At 42.1% G+C, this 23,665-nt stretch overlaps 1 protein-coding gene across 5 annotated transcripts in view; it reads left to right on the top strand.

Moving 5' to 3' along the window:
* NUP93 (nucleoporin 93) overlaps window positions 1–22,769 on the top strand; it is an 86,447-nt gene extending 63,678 nt beyond the window's left edge. For all 5 annotated transcript variants that reach the window (XM_074881350.1, XM_074881349.1, XM_074881351.1 and 2 more), the window contains 16 exons: window positions 1,775–1,864; window positions 3,200–3,339; window positions 5,482–5,614; window positions 6,570–6,727; window positions 8,339–8,504; window positions 9,307–9,400; window positions 10,482–10,673; window positions 10,810–10,936; window positions 11,049–11,121; window positions 11,449–11,493; window positions 13,115–13,231; window positions 13,877–13,995; window positions 15,971–16,088; window positions 16,467–16,550; window positions 17,316–17,444; window positions 22,536–22,769. In XM_074881350.1, coding sequence (XP_074737451.1) covers window positions 1,775–1,864; window positions 3,200–3,339; window positions 5,482–5,614; window positions 6,570–6,727; window positions 8,339–8,504; window positions 9,307–9,400; window positions 10,482–10,673; window positions 10,810–10,936; window positions 11,049–11,121; window positions 11,449–11,493; window positions 13,115–13,231; window positions 13,877–13,995; window positions 15,971–16,088; window positions 16,467–16,550; window positions 17,316–17,444; window positions 22,536–22,646 — 1,896 coding nt within the window. In that variant the 3' untranslated portion in view covers window positions 22,647–22,769. The remainder of the gene's footprint in view (window positions 1–1,774; window positions 1,865–3,199; window positions 3,340–5,481; window positions 5,615–6,569; window positions 6,728–8,338; window positions 8,505–9,306; window positions 9,401–10,481; window positions 10,674–10,809; window positions 10,937–11,048; window positions 11,122–11,448; window positions 11,494–13,114; window positions 13,232–13,876; window positions 13,996–15,970; window positions 16,089–16,466; window positions 16,551–17,315; window positions 17,445–22,535) is intronic.
* The last annotated feature ends 896 nt before the right edge of the window (window positions 22,770–23,665 follow it).

The following is a 23,665-nucleotide window of genomic DNA, read 5'->3' as shown; positions in this document are numbered from 1 at the left end:
TTCTGACGTGTGCCTGTAGGAAAAACCGTGCTGAAGTCTTAATCCTGATGTTTGTCAAATTATATCCCATTTTAATGGCATTGCTTATGAGAAGCTTTAGTGCATCAGCTATGAATTAATATGTCTGGTAGCATTAGACTCCCTCTGAAAATTTTCGATGAAAACTGATAAACCTTCACATAACCAATTTGTTACTTTTGTTATTTGAGATGATCTGTTTACCAGCACTGTTGGAAACAAAATGAAAGAGAAGGACTTGATTTTTCAAAATGGAATATGTGAAACAACGTAGACAAAGCGTTGTCTAATTTGCACACAATTACTGTTATTGTGTGCATTGGCTCAGTGTTTGCTGAGCCAGATAGCAGCTTGTACATCTGTTTTTCTATGTCTGCGTTCAGTTATGGTAGCTGAAGAAATTAATCGCAAAATAAGGTGCGTGGTTGTGCTGATAAGGTGTACATTTGATTTAGTTGTTGTTAATAGTACGGTAATTTTTCGTATCGACTAATATACCTGCATTAAGAGTCTTCCTTGTAGCGTAATTATGTCCATACTTTGAGGCTATCAACATTATTCCCTGATGTTTTTGTGAATATGGGAAGCCCAAGCTCTCTATCAGTACTAGTTCTAGGAGTAGCTGCAGAGTCACTGTGTCTTCCTCATGGCTGGGCAGGTGGGCTCTCATCAGCTTTAGAGGCTGCGTGCGGGCTGCTCGGGATGTGCCGTGGAAACGGGGCACTCGTGGCCAGGCTTCTGCTGCCAAAAATGCTTGATGCAGTCACCATGTGCTCCCGGCAAGCCCTCTGGAGAAGCTGGCCTGGCTGAGCTGTCACCCTGCTTGAGTGCAAAAATACCTGCGTTTTGGCACTCGGTATGGGGCTCCTGTGGTTTCAGTGAGTAGTTAGGAGTCCTGGAGATCAGGCAGCCCGTGCTGTTTCAGTTGATCATCAGCCTTGAAATGTGTTTTAATTACACTGAAATGACTAATCGTTCTTCATGGATAGTTGAAACTGTTTCATAGAAACACGGTGAAGTCCACATATGTGATTTCACTGATGTTAGGTCCTGGTTGCAATCCTGAGCTCCGCATCTTGTTTGCACGATGGGCATGTCGTAGTGCATGCAAAAGGGACTTAAAGTACAATGGCACTGCCTTTCTAGCCTTGAAAGAGATTATTTTTAGACATAGCTGGGAAGTCTTTGGGCTGAGAGTAGAATAAACAATAGTAGAAGAAGCTAAATTAAGACCAAGATTTAAATCAAAGTGGGTTTGTGCGTGTATGTTTAAGGGCAGGTTTTGAAGGGCCAGGTTTCTGTGCTCATTTCCCTGTGTCAGATTTCCCTGAACACTGCCACAAACCAGCAAAAATTCTTGTTTCTTTTATGTCAGCAGGTAGGAGGCTGCCATGCAGGGGAATATCACAGCCATCTAGTTGTCAGGTCTCTTCTGAATCTTTATCCTCCAACAATTAACTGCAGTTAGTCCAACAGGGCACTCAGTGAAGTGCTTTGCCATGCGAAACCCCTGAACAGCTGGATTGCTGCCCACCTTCAGGCAGGCCTGGGGCTTTGGTGTGTTGTGGAAGTGCTGCTGGTGCTGATGCCCACCCCTCTTGCGTGGGATTAGAAGCGGCTAATGTGGGAGGGAAGCAGAAGGGACTTGCTGGGGACGCTGTTCTTGAAGCCTGGTTCAGATCTTGCTACTGTGCCTGGCGAGGGGGAAGGGGAGGAATATGTATTGTGCTAAACTTGCTTACTTTCAATGTTTCAGATTTATATTTATAATGAGAAGAAAGTGAATGAACATCTGCTTCCTAACCTGGTGGACCTTTGTGCTGCTGTTGCAGAACTGGATGATAAGGTACTGCCAGTGAGTTAACATAAGGAAATGTATTAACTCTGTTTTCAGCTGTGATTAACGGCCTGCTGACATTGGTGGAAAAATACTGATATTGCCAAAAAAAAAAAAAAAGCATGGCTCCACAGAAAATGCAGAGCCAATACCAGAGCAGGGTCCACCTGTGATAAACTTAATCATGGTGAAAATTTCTTAAGTGAGGAAGAGAAGAACCTGGTTTCACTGTGGTGTCCCATCATGAGTGATGAGCTGTCAGGGAAAAAAAAATTGCTTTTCATTTTAAATGGGTTCTGTTGTGTTTGGTTTTCAGAATGTGGTCTCCCAATACCCTCTGAATCTGTTTAGCTGTAGGTGAAGGGGTTTCAATCAGAACCTGTTAGAGTTGAAGTGGGCTCCCATAGCAAAGCATAAAGCCCCAGGGATTGACTTTAAACCAGTGATCTGCCTGCTTTTCTTCTTTCCCACTGCTTTAATTGCATTGCCTTGATCCACCCCAAAAAAGCAAATGTATAAACCTGGCCACCTTTGAGAAATGCTTGGAGGAGAATACTGCAGGAGAGTCAAGCCGTGAAAAAAACTATGGAAATGGGGAGAGCAAAAAGCTCTTCAGAAACTGGGGGGCAAATGCTTCAGTCGGATCTGAATTACAGGTGTGCATCTTTGCTTTGAACATCTCCGTTCATTTTGCTAGGGACAACACAGTGAGTCTGAATGTTCTAGCTGCTTTGAAGCACTGAGATCAAACACCTGCCCTTGCTGGAGCGAACAGTGCTATTACTTCTCAGTATCTGGCTGTTTCAGCAGGGATACTGTAGTCCTGGAGATACGATCTTGTCCTTATGAATGAGCAGACCTGCATGGCTTTGAACGTTTTTTTTCAGACCTGAGTCTTTGTCCAGGTGGTCAGTGTCCTTTAAATATTTCTCATCAGAGCTGATTGCACAGATTTGCAGTGGCAGCCAGAGCAATTGCTTATATGGAAAGCTGATATTTATTGAGTGGGATGTACAAGCTGGAAATGGGGAAGGAGTGTGAGCGCCAAGTACCCAGCCTAGTTTCAGAAATCATTGTCGATCCTGGGTGACAACTGCAGGTGCAATATTTATAGCTATCTTCTTGCACAAGAATTATGCAGAGGAGCCTGGGCAATTTGAATTCTACAGGACAGAAGTGGCTTACCTTCATGACTGCATCCAGTATCTCCATTACAAATCTAAAGAGACATTAGTCTCATGTTTTTATGCTTTTTCTGAAGCATCAAAACAACATATAGCTCAAAACAGTTTTGCTTGTTCATCTCTGTACTAATCGCTGTGGCGTGGAATGTCTTGTCTGTAGAACATCTCTGAGATGTGGGCCATGGTGAAACAAATGACCGACGTTACCCTGGTTCCTGCTAGCGATGCCTTGAAAGTCCGAACCAACATGGAGGTGCGTATGGAGTTCGTGAGGAAAGCTCTGCTCTACCTAGAACAGAGGTAAGGTGAATGCTCTGGGTAGCACACTGTAATAGAGTTCCTTAATAATAAGCCAGAATGACTTTGTCATGCACACAAACAACTAAGCTATGTCTGGCTGCTTACAGAAGTGTCTGTTGCCTGTCTTTTCTGTTCTGCAGAGCTTAGACCAGCCACTTGAGTATAAAACTGGTTTAGTTAAAAAGGCCTTAAAAAGGCCTTGAATCCATGGGGAGGTTGTTTAGAAGATGCAAAGACCTTTTATTCTTTCTTCTGTGTTGCCCTTATCACTATGACAGATATAGAATATTTATGTGAAGGTTTTTCACTTGTGGAAGGAGATCTATTTCCCCTCCGCAAAAAAAATTTCCCCTTTTCTCTACTCCCTTTCTTGATTGCTGATCACTGTCAGGAGCTAGTGCTGGGAGGAAGTGAGGACAGCACTGGGGACAAATCTGATGCAACGAGTTGCGTTCTGATCATGCCATTTCTACACTGAAAGGTTTTTGTAAAATTTGAAGAGGCTGAAGCTGAGACATCAAGCTATGCTTTTCAGGCTCTGAGAAGTGGTTTACAGTCTGTGTCAGCAAGTGTCACAGGGGCCTAAGCTCCTTGACCAAGAAAATGCTTGGAGGATTGCAGGCTATGGAGCACCCCAAGGCTGAACCCCCTGGATGGCCCTATTACCTATTCACCGCATGTGTGGATATTGCGGTGTCTCTTATCTAGCAGCCGCCGATGTAACGCCAGCGGGCAAGTTCAGCAGCACAAAGCAAACAATAACTGCAGTGTAGTGCGTGGGCATTTGTTACGGATGCAGATCTGCCATCTGAGCACAGAAAGTGCTGTGCTCTGATACAGCACACTGGGAAGAGATGTTTTCGCCTCCTGGCACAACCTCTTCCTGGCCCCTGATGGTTGGTTGCCGCACCTCATCAGCACTTGTCACCAAGGGGTGGTGGCGGCGTGCCTGCCTCTGCACAGATGAACTGACGCATTGGAAGGATCTTCTGTTTCCATTTCTTCGGTCTCAGCACTGTGTGATGAGCCAGTGACTCTTAAACTGATCTGCCAAATATCCAACTTGCTAAATTTTCACAGTGCCTTTAACTGCTAATTGAAATTAGGAATTAGTTACATATAATTCCCCCACCAACCTTCCCAGTTGTGGAAATCGAGCTCTTCAGGCTTGATTTCTTTTTTTTTTAAACCAACAAGTAAACCGTGCCTTGCTTTGTAGCTTTTCTTTCCTAGCAGGAATTGGGTGGTGTGTTTCCATGCCTCACCAGCCCCTCGCATGTACGAGGAGGAGATGTAGTGCAGCTCACAGCTGTTCTTGCATTAGTTGCTTTGGAGCAGCTGTGATTTTAAGCCCTGAGGAGCATGTGCTTAACTCGGCCATAGAGTTGGTTACCAAGATAGGCTGGTACTTGCCTATGTTTAGCATAGCCTTTCAGTTCTATGGTCTGGTGGTGTGCAAGTCTGTTGTGTGCTGCAGAGAAAAAAGAAATTTGTGTAATTTATTGCTGCTGCTTGTATAGGTATTCCTTCAGCGTACAGACTTTCAAAACTCCTACTTCTAAATATCAGTATTTGTCAAATTGACCTGCCTTGATTAAAGGCTTTGATGGGTTATTTTAGAAGGTGTTCTCAAAGCTGCCCTTACCAGTGGTTTTTCTCTAAATTCCCTTTATCTCTGTGCTTTTCTCCTGGTAAGTCCATGGCCCTAAAGTTTGTGTTTGTCCATAGGACAGGGAGGAAAGACAAACGTATCTGTGGTGTTTAGCTGTTTGTGACAGGATTGAGAGTTAAAGCATTAGGGTGGAAAGGCTTTTTGCCAGTTATGTAATTGAGTTTAGCTTAGTACTAAGAGAACCTAATGAGAGAAACCTCATAATAGAGTTGAACCTGGAGCAGTACACCACAAGCTCCAAACATGGTTTCTCTTGAGACTGCTGAATACAAGGATCTTCCTAAATCGACAGAAGTTTTTGCCTCATCTTGTTGTAATGATAGTGTTTGAACATCAAGGTAATTTGCTTGAAATTGCTAATTCAGTTGGATGTGAAAGGCTATGGATATTTTTGTATCTGCAAAGTATATTTTGTATATGCAAGTATATTTCAGTCTGTTCATGTTTGTTTTGCTTGTGTTGTTTTTCAGTTACAAAAATTACACCTTTGTGACAGTCTTTGGAAACTTGCACCAGGCTCAGCTGGGTGGAGTCCCAGGGACCTACCAACTAGTCCGCAGCTTCTTGAACATCAAACTCCCTGCGCCTGTCCCTGGTCTCCAGGTATGTCCATGACTTTCAGCGACTGAGCTAAAAATAATAATACAAATCTGTTTGCTCCAGCCCCACCAGGAAACTAGTGCAACCTCCAGTGGTTTTTTAAATTGTTTAAACTGCTTTTAGGGCAGCAAACTCTTATTCCTTCTCCAGAATTTTTCATTAGGAAAATGGAAGATAGTAGACAAAAATCACTTTTGTGTTCAGAGCTAGTCCTGAAGCATGGTGATGCTCGGTAGTTTGAGTTCTAAATTCTAGAAATTACAGTCTCTTCTGGTGATCTTTTCAGACATCAGCAAGCAAGTATTAAAATATGATGTAATCTCCCTGTCTTGCTTTTTCTCTTTTTTTGCACTTATTGTAAGGTGGTGATACCATTTGTTGATGACTACATATGTAATGAATAAATCTGAATTGTAGCCTGAGCCTCTTATTTAAGAATCTGAATAAAATCCTGCTCACCTGCACATGATAGAAAGTGCATAGCTGTGCACCTACAGAATTACCAGATAAACAGGCAGGCTGGGTTGAAAAACTAAGGTTAAATAATAATAAATTATAGCACTGGAGACAACATAACTGAGCCTAGCTGTCCTTTTCTTACCTGCTGAGATCCATGTTTAGTTTGGTATCTTTCTGTTTCAATACAAATGTTGTTAATACCTCAGTGGTCTAATCTCAACCACCTCCTGGGTGGGGAGGTTACCTATATGCTAGTTCTGGGATTGTCGTAACCTCCCTCAGAACTGAAATCTGGGCAGCAGAAGAGTCCCATCGTTTGCTGCTAGGATGTGTGCAGCTTTCACAGGACGTAAGCCACATGATCTCTGCCTTCTGTAACACAAACAGAATTTTTTACCAAAATCAGTGCGTGGATATAAGGACAGAAATAACGAATGAGGCAAAAGATAAAGAAATATGCTCCTTTTTTTAAAAAAATTAATTATTTCTTTATTTTCAGGATGGTGAGGTGGAAGGCCATCCTGTCTGGGCACTGATTTACTACTGCATGCGCTGTGGAGATTTGACTGCAGCCATGCATGTGGTGAAACGGGCACAGCACCAGCTGGGGGAGTTTAAAACCTGGTTCCAGGAGTACATGCACAGTAAAGATAAAAGGTAATTGGGAACTAGGGAAGATCTTTTGGAGGGGTGGGAATTGCTGTGGAGTAGTGAAATAATGAGTGGCTTGGTAGGAAGGTAGGAAGCTCAGGTCTCTTCTGTTGGTGATGGCTGCCTGGTGTTTATATTACCTACCTAAATTACATGTAAGAAGTTTGCGTGTTTTAGTTTGTGGCTTTGAAGTCTAGAAATCTCCATAGAGAAAGAGTTGTTTGAAAATATGCAAGGATTTACATTTCAAAAATAATACAGTGGTGTAGCTTTGCTTTTTTTACTATAGGATCTGTCCTGTGTGATGGTAGGATACTGCATACAATAGGTCAGACTAAGCCTGCTGCCACAAATCCTGTCTCTTTGTTTCCCCCTTTGCTTAATTTTAGTGGAATTTTCTGTAGGGAAAGCTTTTGACTACACCTGTTTTCCTAAGCATGCTACACAATAAAAGCAAGTAGTGTTTGTTAGAGGCCTTCAGAGGCATTCGCTCTCACATCTTTCTTGTGCTTATTCTCCTCTTCCAGTTTTTGCTATCCATCGCTTGACAGAGGCCGCTGGCCAAACTACTGCTTGTGTGCTTGCAAGGAGTTGAGTTAGTGCATCTTAAGGTGTGCTCTGAACTCTGCTGTGGTGTCTTAGGTTATCTTGTTTATCTTTCCATTTGCAAGGAATTTCAAACAAGCATATGCTCAGCCATTGCGTTACAGCTGTGCTCCCTTCAGGGGAGTGGCACTGTGCTAAGGTACCAGGGGAAACTGGAGGGCCCAGGTAACTGCCAGGACATAACATCCCACCTCAGCCTGTCACAATTTCATTCATGTGTGGGAAGCCCTCATCCTGCAATAAGTTGAATGTATTGGCTCTCTTCAGGTCTGAAAGTGTGAGCAGGAACACATCAGTTTGCATGTCTTAAGGACAAACTGAGGTGGGGGAAAGAAAATGCCATTTACCGAGTAGTGTATTCTGTGTTATTCATCTCTAAATTAACCTGGTTTGTAGAGAATATCTAGGAGTGCTCATTTTGGTAAGATTGTTCCAGAAACCTTAGTGAAGGTACTATCATTACAAACACTTTAATGAGATACAGTATAATTGATTTGTTTTTATTGCAGCTATGAAAAAGTACTCTGCCTACAGGTTTGACAGTGTCTTAGTCTAGGAGAACACTTTATTGATTCAATTCTGTAAAATTCTCTACAAGAGGGTACAAGAAATAGAATGACAAAGAACATTATGACAGTATTTAATGACACAGATGAAAGTGTCTCTCCTAAAAGACTTCATGGTACAACGACCTGCTCACACGTTAGCTACTAACCCAAAGAGTTCCAGAGACTGTGAGCTCTTTTTTTCTGAAGTGATGAAATAGCAGAGACAAAAATAGCTCATCTACCTCAATATTAATGCACCCCTAAAGACTGTCATCTGATATTATTTTTTTTCCCTTGCAAAATTTTTACCTATAGGTGTAAATAGAAAACACAAGAAATACTGGCCAGTGCTTACTGTCATTATGCCTTTGCTGGCAATTTTTACATTGATTTGTACCCAGGTTTCCTCATACGGGGAAAGATGGGTTTCATGTCTTTTCCTTCAATCTTTTTTTTCCCTTAGACTATCTCCTGCCACAGAAAATAAACTGCGTCTTCATTACAGACGAGCTCTGAGAAATAATACTGACCCGTACAAAAGGGCTGTTTATTGTATTATTGGCCGTTGTGACATTACAGATAACCAGAGTGAAGTTGCTGATAAAACAGAAGATTACCTTTGGATAAAAGTGAGTGTGGTGGCGGGATTGTGGTGGTGTTTGTAGGTTTGTTTTTTTTTTTTTTTTTTTAAGGACAGGTCTAAATGGTATTGCACTTCTGTACTCCTCTGCTATTTCCAGGCCTAGTATTACACTACGTAATACCTGTGACCTGACCCTGCAGATAGTGAGGGGCTGGGAACCCCAGGGCTGCTCTGTTACCCTCTGTACTGTCAGGTGTTAATCCGGGGACACTTGTCTTTGGAAGTGTCATGTTCTTCATTTGACACTGATCTTTGTCAGCTGTTTTTACAAGTAGTGTTAGCTTGCTACAGTGAGGATCCTGTGACTTTTCCTTTCTGGATGGATTATGGCTGAAATGTTGATGTCAACTGGCAGATGAAGACGCTGTCAATGTCTCTATAGTCCAGAGTCCTTACAGGTTTTGTAGGGGCATGATAGATACTGGTCAGTACCCATTTCTCTCCTTTACCAGAAAGAGGGAATAGAACAATGTATTTGTTAAGGCTGGGTAAAAAAACCACTGGTTTTAATTATTGCTTAGTGAGTATTCAGAGTCCTGGCATTGAAGTTTGATGGCATGGACAGATAGAAAAGGACCCCTGGGTTATATCTGCATGGATTTCTGCTCTTGTTATGTTAGAGATCTCTGCTTCCCAGCAATGGATGGACCTTGTGGCTAGAAGTAGTTTCTAGTCAGTTGGTCAAATCTTAGGAGAGGCTTCAAATGGAACGAATATCTTCTGAGTGCATCCCTTGTGCAAGGTGAGGTTGAAATACCTGTGCTTCTTTTTTTGGATGTGTTTTTTAGCTGAACCAAGTGTGTTTTGATGACGATGGTGCAAGTTCTCCACAAGACCGACTAACATTATCGCAGTTCCAGAAGCAGCTGCTAGAAGACTATGGTAAGAAACCACAAAGAAATGTGTTACTCGGGGCTCTGCGTCTCTGTTTAGGGCACTTTGCAATTGTTATTAGACAAGCCCCAGACTCCACATAAAACCCTATAGCTCTCCATTAGTGACAGGAGTCTTTGGGGTGTTCATGGACAGCCTGCCTCCCTAATGGCAGACTTCAGTAAGACATGATGAATGAGTCCTGTGTGTTCCCACCAATCTGGAGAGTGAATATTTATCTGTGAACAACACTGCTGCTATTTGTACTTTATCCATACTAGATTATGGATTGCTTTCTCTCACCGTAAATATGCTAAGGTCTTCTAGCAAAGCTTCCAGCTTTTGGAATACAGAACAAAAAAGCAATCATTACATAACGTAGGCATGTATTTCCAAGGCTTTTCTCTGTGCACATCCATTGTTCATTCTTTCCCTTAAATTGTTGTTTCAAGTAATTTTTCTGGGGACCCAAATCACAGTGCCTTCCACTTCAGGAAGTTTTAGGAACATCCAAAGCCCAAGAGAGTACCTTTTCCCATAATCATCTTCCAATCAATCAAAATCCGGTCAGTTGGACTATCCAAAACACGGAATTGAATTTCCACACACTTCTAGTTTGTAGCATCGCTCACCCCCAGATAAAAATGTATGGAAAAGAAATACAGTAAGTTACCATTGGTGTCACTGAGCAGGAAAATCCAGGTTTTTAACATTATTTGTACCACTTGGTGTAGTATAAATGAAGACAAAAAGTTGTGGCCTTGAGAGAATCTATTGCAGTCTATCAGAGTTGATGGTTTGTTGTCTGAAAAGAACAAAGGAATTTTTATGAGCAACTTGCTTTTTCTCTTCCTGAATATGTCTTTATCTGTGGTCTTTTGTGATAGATTTGCAGTGAAACAGTTATAGATAAGCCACTGATGTGTGATTAGGTATTCAGTTTTGTCTAGTATGTTTATTTCTGTTGGCACTGAATAAACAATAGGGATGCACTGTGACAGGAAGCATCCACTGTCAGTGATCTCTGATTGCAAAATCATTTTCACTTACACTCTGTGTGGTGTTGTTGTGTTGGTTGTTTTTTTTTCAGGTGAATCACATTTTGCAGTGAACCAGCAGCCTTTCCTCTACTTCCAAGTATTGTTCTTGACAGCACAGTTTGAAGCTGCAATTGCTTTCCTCTTCCGGACAGAGCGCTTGCGTTGTCATGCTGTTCATGTTGCATTGGTTCTGTTTGAGTTAAAATTGCTCCTGAAATCTTCTGGGCAGAGTGCACAGCTATGTGAGTCCTACATATTTAGTTAACTGTTTTAATTGTGTTAGAGCTCTGGGTCATGGCCCTGACTAATTGGAGATGAAGATCAGAGCAATGTTTCCTGGCATTAGATTCTCTGATGGTGTTGTTTCTGACATTGCAGTAAGCCATGAAGCTGGTGACCCTCCTAGCATCAGGCGTCTAAATTTTGTGCGGCTTTTGATGCTTTACACACGTAAGTTTGAATCAACAGATCCAAGGGAAGCTCTGCAGTATTTTTACTTTCTCAGGTAGGAGCTAATACATGTCTCTAGATTTTCTCCTAGTTATTACTGCTTAATTATTCTTATCTGGAAAATCCTCAGAAACAGGAGTACCTTCCTCCTTCCCTTTCTTTTGTAGGAATGACAAGGACAGCCAAGGAGAGAATATGTTCTTGTGTTGCATTAGTGAACTAGTTATTGAAAGCAGAGAGGTATGTTTGGCCATGTTTTGCCTTCCTCACTTAAACTGAAATTCATTTCTTCATTGAAATCTTTTAGGCAGGACAGTCTTAAACAGTTGTTTACTTTCTGCCTGATGCAGACCTAGGTGATGGGAGATCTCACAGTGACCATATTTTTAAGATATTTAATCATGTTCTTTTGCCTGTTGTTTATATACAAATAAATTTGACATAATCACTGGTTTTCATTCATCCATGACTGCATCTTTGTACTTAATAAATATGTTGTGAAATAAGTGCAATTCATCTCTCTATTTTTGTTTTCTTTTTTCTTACTTTACATCTGTGTGGATGTAGTTTGATATGATTCTTGGAAAGCTGGAAAACGATGGTAGCAGGAAGGTGAGTTGACAACTTATGTTTATATTTTACATAAAAAGTACAAACTATGTGTGATTTCCAAGGTAGTCACGAGGCTATCTTGATACCTAGACAAATTATTACTGTGTTTGAATGCATACAAGTTCTCCAAGCATGAGATCCTTTTACAGAATAATCTATGACCTAACAGAAGGGGCAGGTCACGAAGCACAGGCAAGCTGTCTCTGGAGGCAGCTGATGTAACTAAAGGAACAAATGGCATCAGGTAACTTCAGTGAGGTCAGAATTTTGTCTTTACAGTAGGAAATGGAGTTCAGTACACATTAGTAAAAATGGCTTGCTTGTAAGTGGGTGTGAGATTGTTCTGTTAATTGAGGGGGGTGTGTGTGTGAAAACTACCTACATGACAGTATCCTCATTCACCTCAGCAGAGAAATGTATTGCAGCCCATTAAAAATGCTTGTAATTAGGGAGCAAGGGCTAACAGACCACAGGCATAGCCACAACTGATCTGTCCTCTCCATGTAGATGAGGGTAAGTGCTGGATCAAAGATCAGCTATTTTTAGTTGTGTTGGATCTTACTTCTGCTGTAAAGGCAGTAATCTAAAAGTAAAATGTAAGCTTACACGATCAGAAGATAAAGGAAACCTTAAGGTTTCACCTGAAAAGAGGAGAATGTGTGCAAATTATTAAAATTCTAGACAATCAATGAAGTTTTTCTGTTCGCTGCAGCAACTTTAGAAGCTTTCTGTGCTTTAGAAGCTTAGCAGACTCCAGAATCATTTAAATCGTAATTTTAAGATTAGGGCTCATGTTGCAATCATTGCTACTGACAAAAGGAAAAAAAGAAAAAAATGTTATTTCTAGCAGGATTTTCTTCTAGATGTCTTTTTTTCTGTCAGTTTAAAAGCAGTGAGACACACACAAGAGCACTTGTGTAACTTGGTAATCTTTACAGATATTTTTTCATCTTACAGTTCTTTGTAAAATGGATAGTTTTTAGATTATACCATTAGTGGTGAATCCTGTTTTCTTAACTTTATTCAATTCCTTCTAAATGTAACTGTATTATTGTGTTTCTTTGGTATGAAACCAGCAATCTTAGCTTTAAAATAAATTCTTCTAGAACATATAGTCTTATGTGACATCCTCAACTACAGTAAAGTCCTTGACTCTTTTCCTCTCTTTTGTTCTACCTGTGTTTATTGTTTCTTTTAAAATTCTTGTCACTCTTTCATTTATCCATGTAAGATTTCACTTGCAACCCGTCATGCCAATATACACAAACAGCATCTCTGGAGACCCTGGCACGTTATATACTGAAGTCTTTTGTGTTTTCTTCTCCTCTGTAATGTGTCATCAGCAATTAAAATAATTTAGAATTTGATCTGTTATCTGGGTCATTTTGAATGAATTAGAAACCGCAGATGTCTCAGTGCTGACTCCGTTTTGGAGAAAGTCTCTCTCACAAGAGCTCTTTCTATTTTTAACGTGTCCCTTTTGCGTGTTCCCATGGAAATGTACAGGCCATTCTAATCATAATTTAACATGTAAAATATTCATTGCCTTGACAGAATATTCAGGAGTTTTTAAGCATTCTGATTTCTCTTCTCTCGTTTCGTTTTTGTCTCGCCTCTTTAGCCTGGAGTGATAGACAAGTTTACAAATGACACAAAACCCATTATTAACAAAGTGGCTTCTGCAGCAGAAAATAAAGGATTGTTTGAAGAAGCTGCAAAACTCTATGACCTGGCAAAGGTAAATATCTTCAGTGTGCTACCTTAAATATGTACCTGATTCACCACTTTTTTCCAAACTTTCTCCCTGTGATTAGAAGGTTAAATTTCACCTCAGAGATTGAATTGTCCTTATCAGAGCAGATTATTTCTGCTGCTGTTAAAGCAGAGGCATTGGCTGCATGGAGAGGGGTTTCAGTGAGCAAACCCAGATGGATTGTGCTGCAACCCATTCTGATTTTAAGACATCCTGGTTCTTGATCAATGTGGTCCTCTGAAGAGATTGCCCCATGCGTGATTTTATTCTGGCTAATGAAGTTGTTTACTTGGGCTGTGCTTTTCCAGTTTCATAGATGTTGAATTGATGTCTGAAATAGTTGGGCTTTATAGTGAGTACTCTTGTTTCCTTTTGACATATATTTGAAATAAAAGTGGATACAACCATAGCCACTGTTTTAGAGGAAAATTAGGGCAAAATACTTTTTCCTGTGGGTCAGCAGCATTATGTTGCTCATAGCTAACATGATCCTGACTCTTTGTGGGAGGGAGGCATCTCTGAGCTTGCACTAGCCACCACTGCATGAGACCTTTCTGCTTTTTCAATGAGATTAAAACACTTAAGTCCCATCATGCTCCTTTGATTTGTGTGTAACTTTAATACCAACAGAACCCTGACAAAGTTTTAGAACTGATGAACAAGCTCCTCAGTCCTGTTGTTCCTCAGATCGGCACTCCCCAGTCGAACAAAGAGCGGTTGAAGAACATGGCCCATTCCATTGCTGAGAGGTAAGATGAGGGGGCAGGACTGGATGATTCCCCTGGACCCTGACCTGAGGCTGTCAGTTCAGTGGGTATTAGTTCCTGGCATTGTTTCTGCTGGCTGGACTCTGGCATTCAGGAAGACAGAGAAGAGGTCAGAATTGACCCTGTCCTGCTCGTGATGGCTGGCAGTACTGAAACCAGAAACATAATCTTCAGGGACAGGTCAGGTAAATTTGGCAAGAAGCTTTATCTGTAGGTGAATCAGGAAAAGGGAACTGCAGGATTGTCAGCTGGAGACTGCGGCTATTAAGGAGCAATAAATATAATGAATTGTGTGCTTTAGATGATTTTTTTAAAGCAAAATATCATAACAATTGCAGAATCATTGCACACAATTCACTTGTTTGAAACAGTATTGAGAGCGCTACAAAACCCGTAATTCTGAGTTGTAACAGCAGAGTGGCAAGTTCAGTAGCTGTCTGAAAACTTTGTTTCACTGTTGCTTTAAGGAAAGCTAAAAGGGAACGATTAAGCTGAGGTTTGAATGTGGCTAGTGAAACCACTGGACCCATTTCCACAGCTTGTTACTTTAGGAAAGCACTGAGTGGCTTTTGGAGAAGAAAGAGAAATGGAATTGAACAAAAGGAATGTCACCTGCAGTGGTGTGCTAATTAGGATGTGTGTTTGAGAGACAGTGCTCAAGATTCCTTAGCAGGTAGAAGTTAGGAATAACCTGGTTCTGAAAGGTTGTAATTGCAAAATAGCTTTGGGATTTTTTAAATCATCTTCTTTTGGTGCATCTTGTCACAGTGACTGCCGTGGACAATCCCTATGTTTTACCAGAGTAAAATATGTGGGTACCTGTGAGAAATGTCTTACTGCTTTTCCTCAACCATTCTGGTGGGGAGAGAGTAAAAATAAACAAAGCACACTTGCTGGCACTTCAAAATTGGGAAGACAGATACAGCAATGCATTGATTTCAGTCGGAGGCCTTTGCTTTGTTTTGACAAGTGGCATTTGCCAGTCACTCCTTCAGTCAGCCTTTCCTTCATTTAGTCAGGCTGCAGACTGAGTGAAAATTGGTGCCGTATTGACTTAGTGAGCAACTTATTTGGTAGCAGACATTAAGGAGAATTAAACCTGTGTCTTGAGCTTAAGCTTCAGCAAAGGCTGTAAAGGGCTTTGTTTTGCTACTTGCTTTGATCTGTATGAGAGCACTAAATATTACCATCAATAATGCCACTTCACAGCTGCAAACCTTCATGATTGCAAAGCCAGAACGGTTCTGATTAGCTCGTCTTCTTGCCAATTAAATGTCATACATGGCTTTTCTTTACATACTGTACCACAGACGGTGCTGTAGCAATGCAGCTTTCCTCTTGTGAGTTCTTGTGATGTTTTTGAAACAGGGGAGACACCCAACAGAAAAGGCCAAGAGGCTCTCTGGCTTCCTCCTCTGCAGCAGTGCAGTGTGTACCATGCACTTGACCACTCTTACTGTCATCCTGAGGAACAAGCTCCTTTCTGACCTTGTGCTGTTAGGAGTGAGAGCAGCCCTCCAATTCATCTCCTAGCAAGTGTAGCTAGAGAGGGCATGCAGAAGCATCTAATTCATTTTTAAGTCTTAACTTCTTGCCTGGAGCAGGCAGTTGTGCTGGAGAATTGTCTGCTGTAAAACAGCGTGTTAAATGTGCTTGTACAGCGCTTGCCTTGCAGGTCTCTGGTTCCTGTCACTGTTTTCCCCATGAATATGGGAAGTGTAAACATTTAAAAGGAAACAAATGCTGGATTTGATGGAAAACAAGAAGTGAATAAAAGTATTTTTAAAAAGCCACAACCTGTGAAAATTCTGCCTCCTGGCTAAGGAAAATTAAAGCCTGTCCTTTGTTGGATGCCTTCTGTCCTTGTGCTTGATGTCTCCGCTCCCAAGAATTGCAAGAGCACATTTATAAATGGTTGCCATTTTGTACAATAAAATTGTAAAACAATTTCTTTCAGGTACAAAGCTCAGGGGATAAGTGCAAAGAAATCCGTTGACTCCACGTTCTACCTTCTGCTAGACTTAATCACGTTTTTTGATGAATACCACGCTGGTCACATTGACAGGGCCTTTGATGTAAGTTTCAAGAGTTCTGTTTGAAGTGCAGCTTTCCTAATGCCCTTGAAAGCCCAGAATGTCTCAAATAACAGCACTTAAAACAAAAAATTATATTTAATGAGTTAGAAGGTGCTGCAGTGCTATAGGAGTTTAACAATGTGTTTCTTCCCTGTTGCTTGATAATCAGGAAGATCCTTCTGGAGCTATTTTGTAGACACTGAACAAAATATTCCTGCTACTCAACAAAGTGAGGAGATAAACCAATAACTAACAATGAAATTATTTCTCTTGAATGGAATCGGGAGCGTTTTGTTAACACTTCAAAAACATACTTTATTAGTATATGGTACATAGAACATTGATTATCTACCCTGATTCCTGCTTTTCTTTTTGAAGATTATCGAACGCCTAAAGCTTGTACCTCTCAGCCAGGATTGCGTAGAGGAGAGAGTTGCTGCCTTCCGGAATTTCAGTGACGAAGTAAGTAATGTCTCCTGGTTTTATCTTCTGAAAGCCTTTTGCTTTGTTAAAAGGATCTTAAAACCTTGTCATCTCATCATTCTTATTCTTTAATGGGGAAATAGGATGGGATTATTTTGCATTTGTACAAGTAGACTCTTGGCTTGCAACTTTTTCTCCTTAGTGCTGCTTTTTGGAGCACTAGAATTTCCTACCCAGAAATCCTGTCTCTATTTTGCAGAAGGCATCTGCAGATCTGAATCCCTCTGAACTTAATGAGTTTGATTCAAGAATTTGGAATATTGAAAGCTTTCAACTGTGCTGCTTAGTTCTTCATGTTCTTAATGGTCACCGAGCACTTGTAGGGTCTTGTGTTTCCTTCCCTCCAAATTAGAGGAACTCCTGTATTTGGGTATTAGCAGATGAAGCACGTGAAGCATAATGGAAGGCTATTATTGCTCTTGAACTGTTTTAACTGGAGGGTGACACTTCTCTTTTAGACGGTGTTTGTGTGTGTATTTGGGTGCTTTGGGTTTTATCTGGACTGGCGCTGTCAAACACGAAGGTACAGCCATTATGCATGTCTGTCTCAGAACTCTGGGTAACTTTTTTTGCCAAGTGGTGCAGTCACAGCAGGGATAACCATTAAATATATGACTGTTATATGAGTAAATATCAACCACAGTTATCTCTGCTTGGTTTTCTGATGTTGTATAGTGAGGGTAGTGATTCTGTCAACCTGCTCTTCATTGCAATATGTCCTTTTTTTTCCCCTTCTTTGTGTAGATCAGGCACAATTTATCTGAGGTCCTGCTTGCAACCATGAATATTTTATTCACCCAGTATAAGAGGATGAAAGGCACAAGCCCAGCCACTCCTGCCAGACCCCAGCGGGTGATGGAAGACAGAGATTCGGTAAGATTATAATCCTCGCTCTCTGACAAGTTTTCCTTACTTCCTTTTCCCCATCATTTCAAGGGATTAGGCTTCAAATAACTGAATCTCTAATGGTCTTTGCTTTTTACTTGCTCAGTTAATTAGTCTTAGACTACTCAGCTTGCTCAGTTGCTTAGTCTTGAGACTAGTCTCTCCTAACTTCAGCTTTGTGTAAGGAAAGAATATTGCTCTAAATGGCATTCAGGTACTTAAGATATACTACACTATACCTCCTAGCAAGAGAAAACAAGTATTCAGTTTGCTTCTTGGTGGGATCTTAAATAGTTAACAGGTGTAGACAGTGCAGTGTCTCTAGGATGGCTGGTGTTGCTGCCTTGACAACCGAGCTGTTGTTTTTCAAGAACCTGATTTCCACTCCTTTCATTTGAGTTAGTGTCCTGTTTGTGCAAAACCGATTTCTGATGGAAAGGCCTTCACTTGAGTCCTCTCCTTGGCTTGCTTCTGTGGTGATGTGGGCTGACATTTTCAAAGTGTCCTTGGGCAATACAACAAGATGCTCAAGTACATTAACTTGGTGAATGGCTGTAGCAGTTTGCCAGTGTTGTGCTGCCTCTGCAGCAGAGTGGGCAGCTTCCAGGTGCCGTGGCGCTTGGCCTGGCTGCCTGGTTTAAATGACTGACGATGGTGGGTTTGACTTCACTGCTAGAGTTGGTGCTGAAGCGTTTCCCCCACTCGCTGACAGGAGCTTACGCCTTCAGGAAGCCTCAAAATAGGCGCCACTTAAAGGGCACAGCAGATTTGCAGGCACTCGGCTGTCAACATGCTGTGTTGAGCTGAAGGGTTTCCGGTTAACTGTCGTTGGGTTTGGTCTTGTAGCTCTTATTAAGTTAAAGCTGCCACAGGCACTTGAAAACCTAGGCCAAACCACTCATTCTGTCTCACAGATTAGGAAATAAATATCAACTCCTTTTGAGAATGAAAACCAACTTGGGCCATGGCCAGCCTTATCCCAGGCTTTAGTCATCTGCAAAAGTGCCTTTGATCTGTAAATTGCAATATTGGTAAAAGTCTTAGTAGCATTTTTAAATTACATCATGAAATGAAAGGCTCAAGTAATGAGACATCTTTTATCTTTGGGGTGCAGTCTGTGTGTGAGCTATGGGATCCTGCCTTGCAGCTACGCTTGTACTCTAGAGGGGCAGCGTTGGAGAAGGATGCATGCTGCTTGGGCTTCTCCCACCTTAAATTCTGCACACGTGAAGAAGTCCCAGGCTAACGCAATCTGTTACATGCTCTGTGTGTTCACAAGGTTGGCGCTGAGCAAACAGCCTTAGCTCCTTGTTGTCTAAGTGAACTGTTCGTTTTGGTTCTGTGATTTCAGTCTTGCGCGTTAGGTAGAAGCATTTACCATCTCCATAGGGGTGTAATGCTGTCAGGTGTCGTCTCAGTGTGAATACCATAACCATAACCTACCAAAGATTGTTGGGCTGATTGGCGATTGGATCAGCAGCTTTGCTGGCAGGAGTTTGTGTAGAAGGAAACCACCATGACATCGTATCATATCAACAGCGTGTCTCTCACTGGTGTGCTCAGTGCGAGCGTGTCTGCACTCTCCTGCTGTTACAGTTGCAGAGATCAGCTGATGATGTACCTTGCTAAAAACCCTTGAAAGTTCTCTTTTTTCAGGCTTCAAGTTTTGTTAATCAAGCTCCTGGCCTTGTGGTGGGATCTCATGGCAGCAGGGTACCAGTGGTGTTGGAGACACAGGGTTTCTCAGTCATGCATCTCTGTCTGCCTTGTGCAATAAAAGCTGTCAGAGGAGACAAGTGCCGGCTGTCTCTGCAGTCAGTGGGGTGATAAGAGAATAGCTACCTGATTGTAGTGTCAGAAGGGAGCGTAAATCTGCTAACACAGGATTAGCTAGAGAGAAAAAAATCTACAACCCTGCAGCTCCTGGCTGCCTAAAGATTTGCATGCACAGAAAAATACCAGGCATGGGCACATGGAAGGTAGGGCAAGAACAGCTTTAGCATGTGTTCTCCTTTTTTCGTACCCTGAAGAATTCCCTCCAAGGCTGTGGGAGCAGGGATCGTTTCAGTTTCCCTGTCTGGGAAGCAATTTGGGTGGTGTTAGTGGTGGGAAGAAATGAGGGCATTTCAAATGTGAGGAGAAGAGGGTGTTTCTTCAGCAGAGTCTCCCCGTTCAGCTGAACAGGGATGGCAGATAAAATCTTCTGCAGACTGTGCTTGACAAGAATTTTTCTTCTGAACTTCCCAGGGAGAAGGGCAGCTTTTCCTTTTTCCATGGGGAAGCAAATTTTAAGGGAAACCAGGCTCTTCCAGAAGCACATTGCCCAATAGACAGTGCAAGTGAAAAATGACCTTTCCTTGAACAGGTCTATGAAATCCCTGGGTTTTCTCTAGATCTGTTGGAACAGACAGATCAAATCCCTCGGTTCATCAGAAGAGTTTGAAAACACCTGATAGTAGCTGTTTGTAAGTCTGAGGCTTATTTCACGTAGCAGGGAACAGAGTCCCCCGGAGTAGGAACATGTGGCTCTTGAACTTGGTGCCAAGCACGGGTCTGCTGGGTGCCCGGCGCGGGATCCTGCTGTAACAGGCAGGGAGCAGAGGGGCTTTGGCAGGAACAGTGTGGACCCGGCAGCAAGGGCAGGATGGGGAGCAGTAATACCTCTGGAGCCCCCTGAACCCAGTAATGCTCTCTGCTAGAACGTCTCCTGTCCTACTTCAGAGATGAAATGGGCTCTATTTAGGAATGATCAGGTTTGGAATCACAGCTGGTGTTTTATGCATTTTGTTTATTTTGGAATGAAATTACCTAGGCTGTGTTTTGAGTCTTTTTTTTTTTTTTTTAATGTATATACATTAATTAGTTTTGGGAATGAGGGAGCAAAGTCATGTCCCGCTTGGCCTGATCCATTTTGTCAGATTTCAGGCAGAAATTATAGCGAGCCCAGACTGCAGTGCCAGAAGCCATGGCTGCGGTGACAGCCCTGACCCAGATGCCGTGAGTGCATGACAGCAATGTCATATGCTCCCCGCCCCGATCCAGGGTGGTGAACTCTCTGGAGCAGCCCAAGGGCATTATCTTGGTGGCAGAATTAGGTCATGAAAGGAATGGAATTCTTTTTTTATTTATTTGTGGTCTTATTTAAAAACACAAGTGAGTCTAACATTCATTAAGTAATTACAGCCAATAGAACATCTAGACCTCCAGGCCGCTCTTAACCTCTGCAAACCTCTGTTTGTTCTTCCTGAAGTATTGCAACCTATCATGTTGTTTTGATTTTTAAAAATAGACCAGCTCTAGTATCATTGCTACTGAAAAGGTAAAGGGAACAGTAACTTGCACTGCCGCTAAGCCTTTCTTGGTCACAGTTAGAGTTTTTGCCTCTTAATACTTTAACTCCAAAGATTCAGCCACCTTGACATGCTTTTTTTTTTTTTTTCATCTCCCACCTTTTTGACCTCCACTGGAAAGCAGCAGGTCAGGCACTGTGTGACACATTTGGAAGCAGACCAGAAGAAGTGTTGACTGTGACTGGAACTGAACAAGTAATTTTCAGGCCACCTTGTTAAGCAGCCAATGCATTGGTCTTAACTAGGTGGTAACTTACAGCTAGGGAAACTGTCCTGGGAGCTTTTAGCAATTGGGTCAGTCTCAGTTTTGCTGCTTACTCCAGAGGCCCCCTGATGTGCTGCACTGCCTTCTGCCTCCTCAGCTGTGGTGCTTAAGGACGGGAGGAGTTCCGTCTTCTCCGGGTACTCGCCCGTCCTCGGCCAGGCAGGGCACAGCCCGAGAGGGGAACTCTGCTCTGCGTTTCAGCCAGGCTGCTGGGTTTTGTAGATAGCCACAGCTTTCCTTCCGACAGGATAATGGAAGTGGAAAACTAAATGGCTGTGATCTCGGTACTAAAGAAAACTTACTTTCCTGCCCCACGTGTAAAATCGAAGGGTTTTTGCACAGCTGAAGCAGTAGCACTTAGTGCCTTGAAACAGATGAGCATCCTGGCTTTTCCAGCTTCCTGGCTTTCCAGCTTCCACAGCTCCTCTGTTGCCATTGAATATTCATTTCATCGAATAACTGACTGGTTTAACGTCACTCTGGAAAAGGGATAGAATTGCCCAGATGGGCATCAGGGATGGTGTTTATAACTGTTCCCAGCCACGTAATGGGCTTCAGTCTCTTCTCAGCTTGTAAGTTCCTGCTGTCAGACTTACCGGCCGCATGCCCACAGCAACCAAAGCTGCTCCAGCTTTCCCTGCAGTCAGCAGATTAAAGGAAGATTTGAACAGTGGGATCTTCTAGAGCAGTAATTTAGAGATGCTTAGTATTTAAGAAGAAAACACCGAGCAATCAAAACAATCAGTCTGCCCAGTTTTCTGTAAAGATTTGGGCTTTCCGCATTCTCCTGACCTCTACCAGCTATTGGAATGATTTTCCTTTTAATTTACTAATGGTTTTAACAAATGAAACAAATTATTCCTGAATTCGTTCAGCTGTTGCGTAGCCTCTTGGTGTGCAAGAAGGGGTTTGGTTACTTTAGGCAGAGCTCTCTGAATGTACTTGGTACATCTGCTTTCACTGTGTTAGGGAATGAAGAGCATTTAGGGATGTCAGTGTGTTGTGGGTGATGCTGGAGACCTCCAGGTGCGTGTGGCACCAGCGGTTTGTTTCTAGTGCTTCTGCTTTGACAATGTTAATGCTGCATTTCAGCAGGGTCAACTTTCTATTTTGCGAGGTGGGAGAGTCCCGTTGCCTTGGGAAAGCCCACTTCATGCAGAAATTACAAGATTTCTGCAGTACAGCAACGCCCCATGTTGTTGAAATTTTTTTTTCCTTAGGTAATTTTAAATAAATGGGATTTTTTTCTAAGCAGAAGGGTAGCTCGACATGCTTTTAATGGTTGGAAAAGCAAATAATGGGACTTCCTTCCCAATGCAGAGATACGTTATCCAGAGAGCAGCTCTGAGAAATAAAGATTACACTTGCTTGTTTGAAAAGGCAAGTGTTTAACTCATGTCTAACTCAGCTTTCATTGTGGGATTTTTAATACTAAAGTAACTACTTTATTTTTCTGTTTTTTAGCAACTTCGATCTCAAGCTCGCGCACTGATAACGTTTGCTGGAATGATCCCGTACAGAACGTCGGGAGACACGAACGCAAGACTGGTGCAAATGGAGGTCCTTATGAATTAGCAGAGAAGCTTTTGCTTAGGGCTGCAGCAACCTGTGCCTGTCTTTAGTACGTTCAGAGGGTGGGACCAGTATCGTTTTGTATTCTGTATTTTTGTTGATGGAAATAAATTTCTTTGATTTCTATTTGTTTTTGACATTTTCATTTCACTGATTTTTGTGTTTTTATGTTTTTATTCATTTTATTTTAAATTTATATTTAGAAAATTATTCTTGATTAGTTAATGGGCTATGCAGAGAAAGAAGTCACAGATCTGCAGTAGGGAGGTGAATGAGCAATTTTATAGCAAAGAGGAAGTGGAGAAGAAAACTTTGATTTAATGCTCGCTGACATACAGCTTGGAAATCTTAGGATTTTTTTTGTTTGTTTTTTGAATGCATGTTAAATGTTGAAAATCTGTTTATGGTACACCACACACGTGACACGCTGCCGTCAGTCCATAACGTTGTCTTGTGTGGCGTATGTGTTCATGCGGTGCAAACGAGCTCCGGGTGCTGCAGAGACTCCTTTACGCCTAACGACGCTTAAACTGTTGGGTCGGTGTCTCAGATGTGCGCAGCTCTGCGGGTCCTGGAGCTTCGCTGAAGCTTTTGCAGGAGCAGCTGGGATTGGAAACAGGTATATTTTGGTAGGAGAGATTTTCATGATGCACACATGAGTGTTTAGCCATTTGCCTTCAAAATGATCCCATATCAAGTTCACCAGGAGAAGTAAGGAAGCTGACCAGAGAAGCCCAAGTGTGGATGCGCTGGGTGTGTGTGGATATTACTGTTGGTTTAGTGGGAAACCTGAGTCTTACTGGAGTGAGGGGCGTTAAAAATCCTTAGCTTCAAATGTGTTGAGCTACAATTAAACCAGTGTGAAAGCCCAGGGAGCATGCTATAGTAGTTTTTCTCTTTAATATATCTGCCTATCTTTGAAATGAAATGGGAGGAATGTTGGTGGTTGCTCCTATTGCTCCCTGCACACATGCCCTTCTGCACTGCTGCTGTCCTGCCCTCACACCGTTTGTGTTGCTGGG

This window comes from Strix uralensis, chromosome 12, assembly GCF_047716275.1.
Source record: "Strix uralensis isolate ZFMK-TIS-50842 chromosome 12, bStrUra1, whole genome shotgun sequence".
Lineage (NCBI taxonomy): Eukaryota > Metazoa > Chordata > Aves > Strigiformes > Strigidae > Strix > Strix uralensis.
This window is presented reverse-complemented; position numbering and strand designations above follow the sequence as displayed.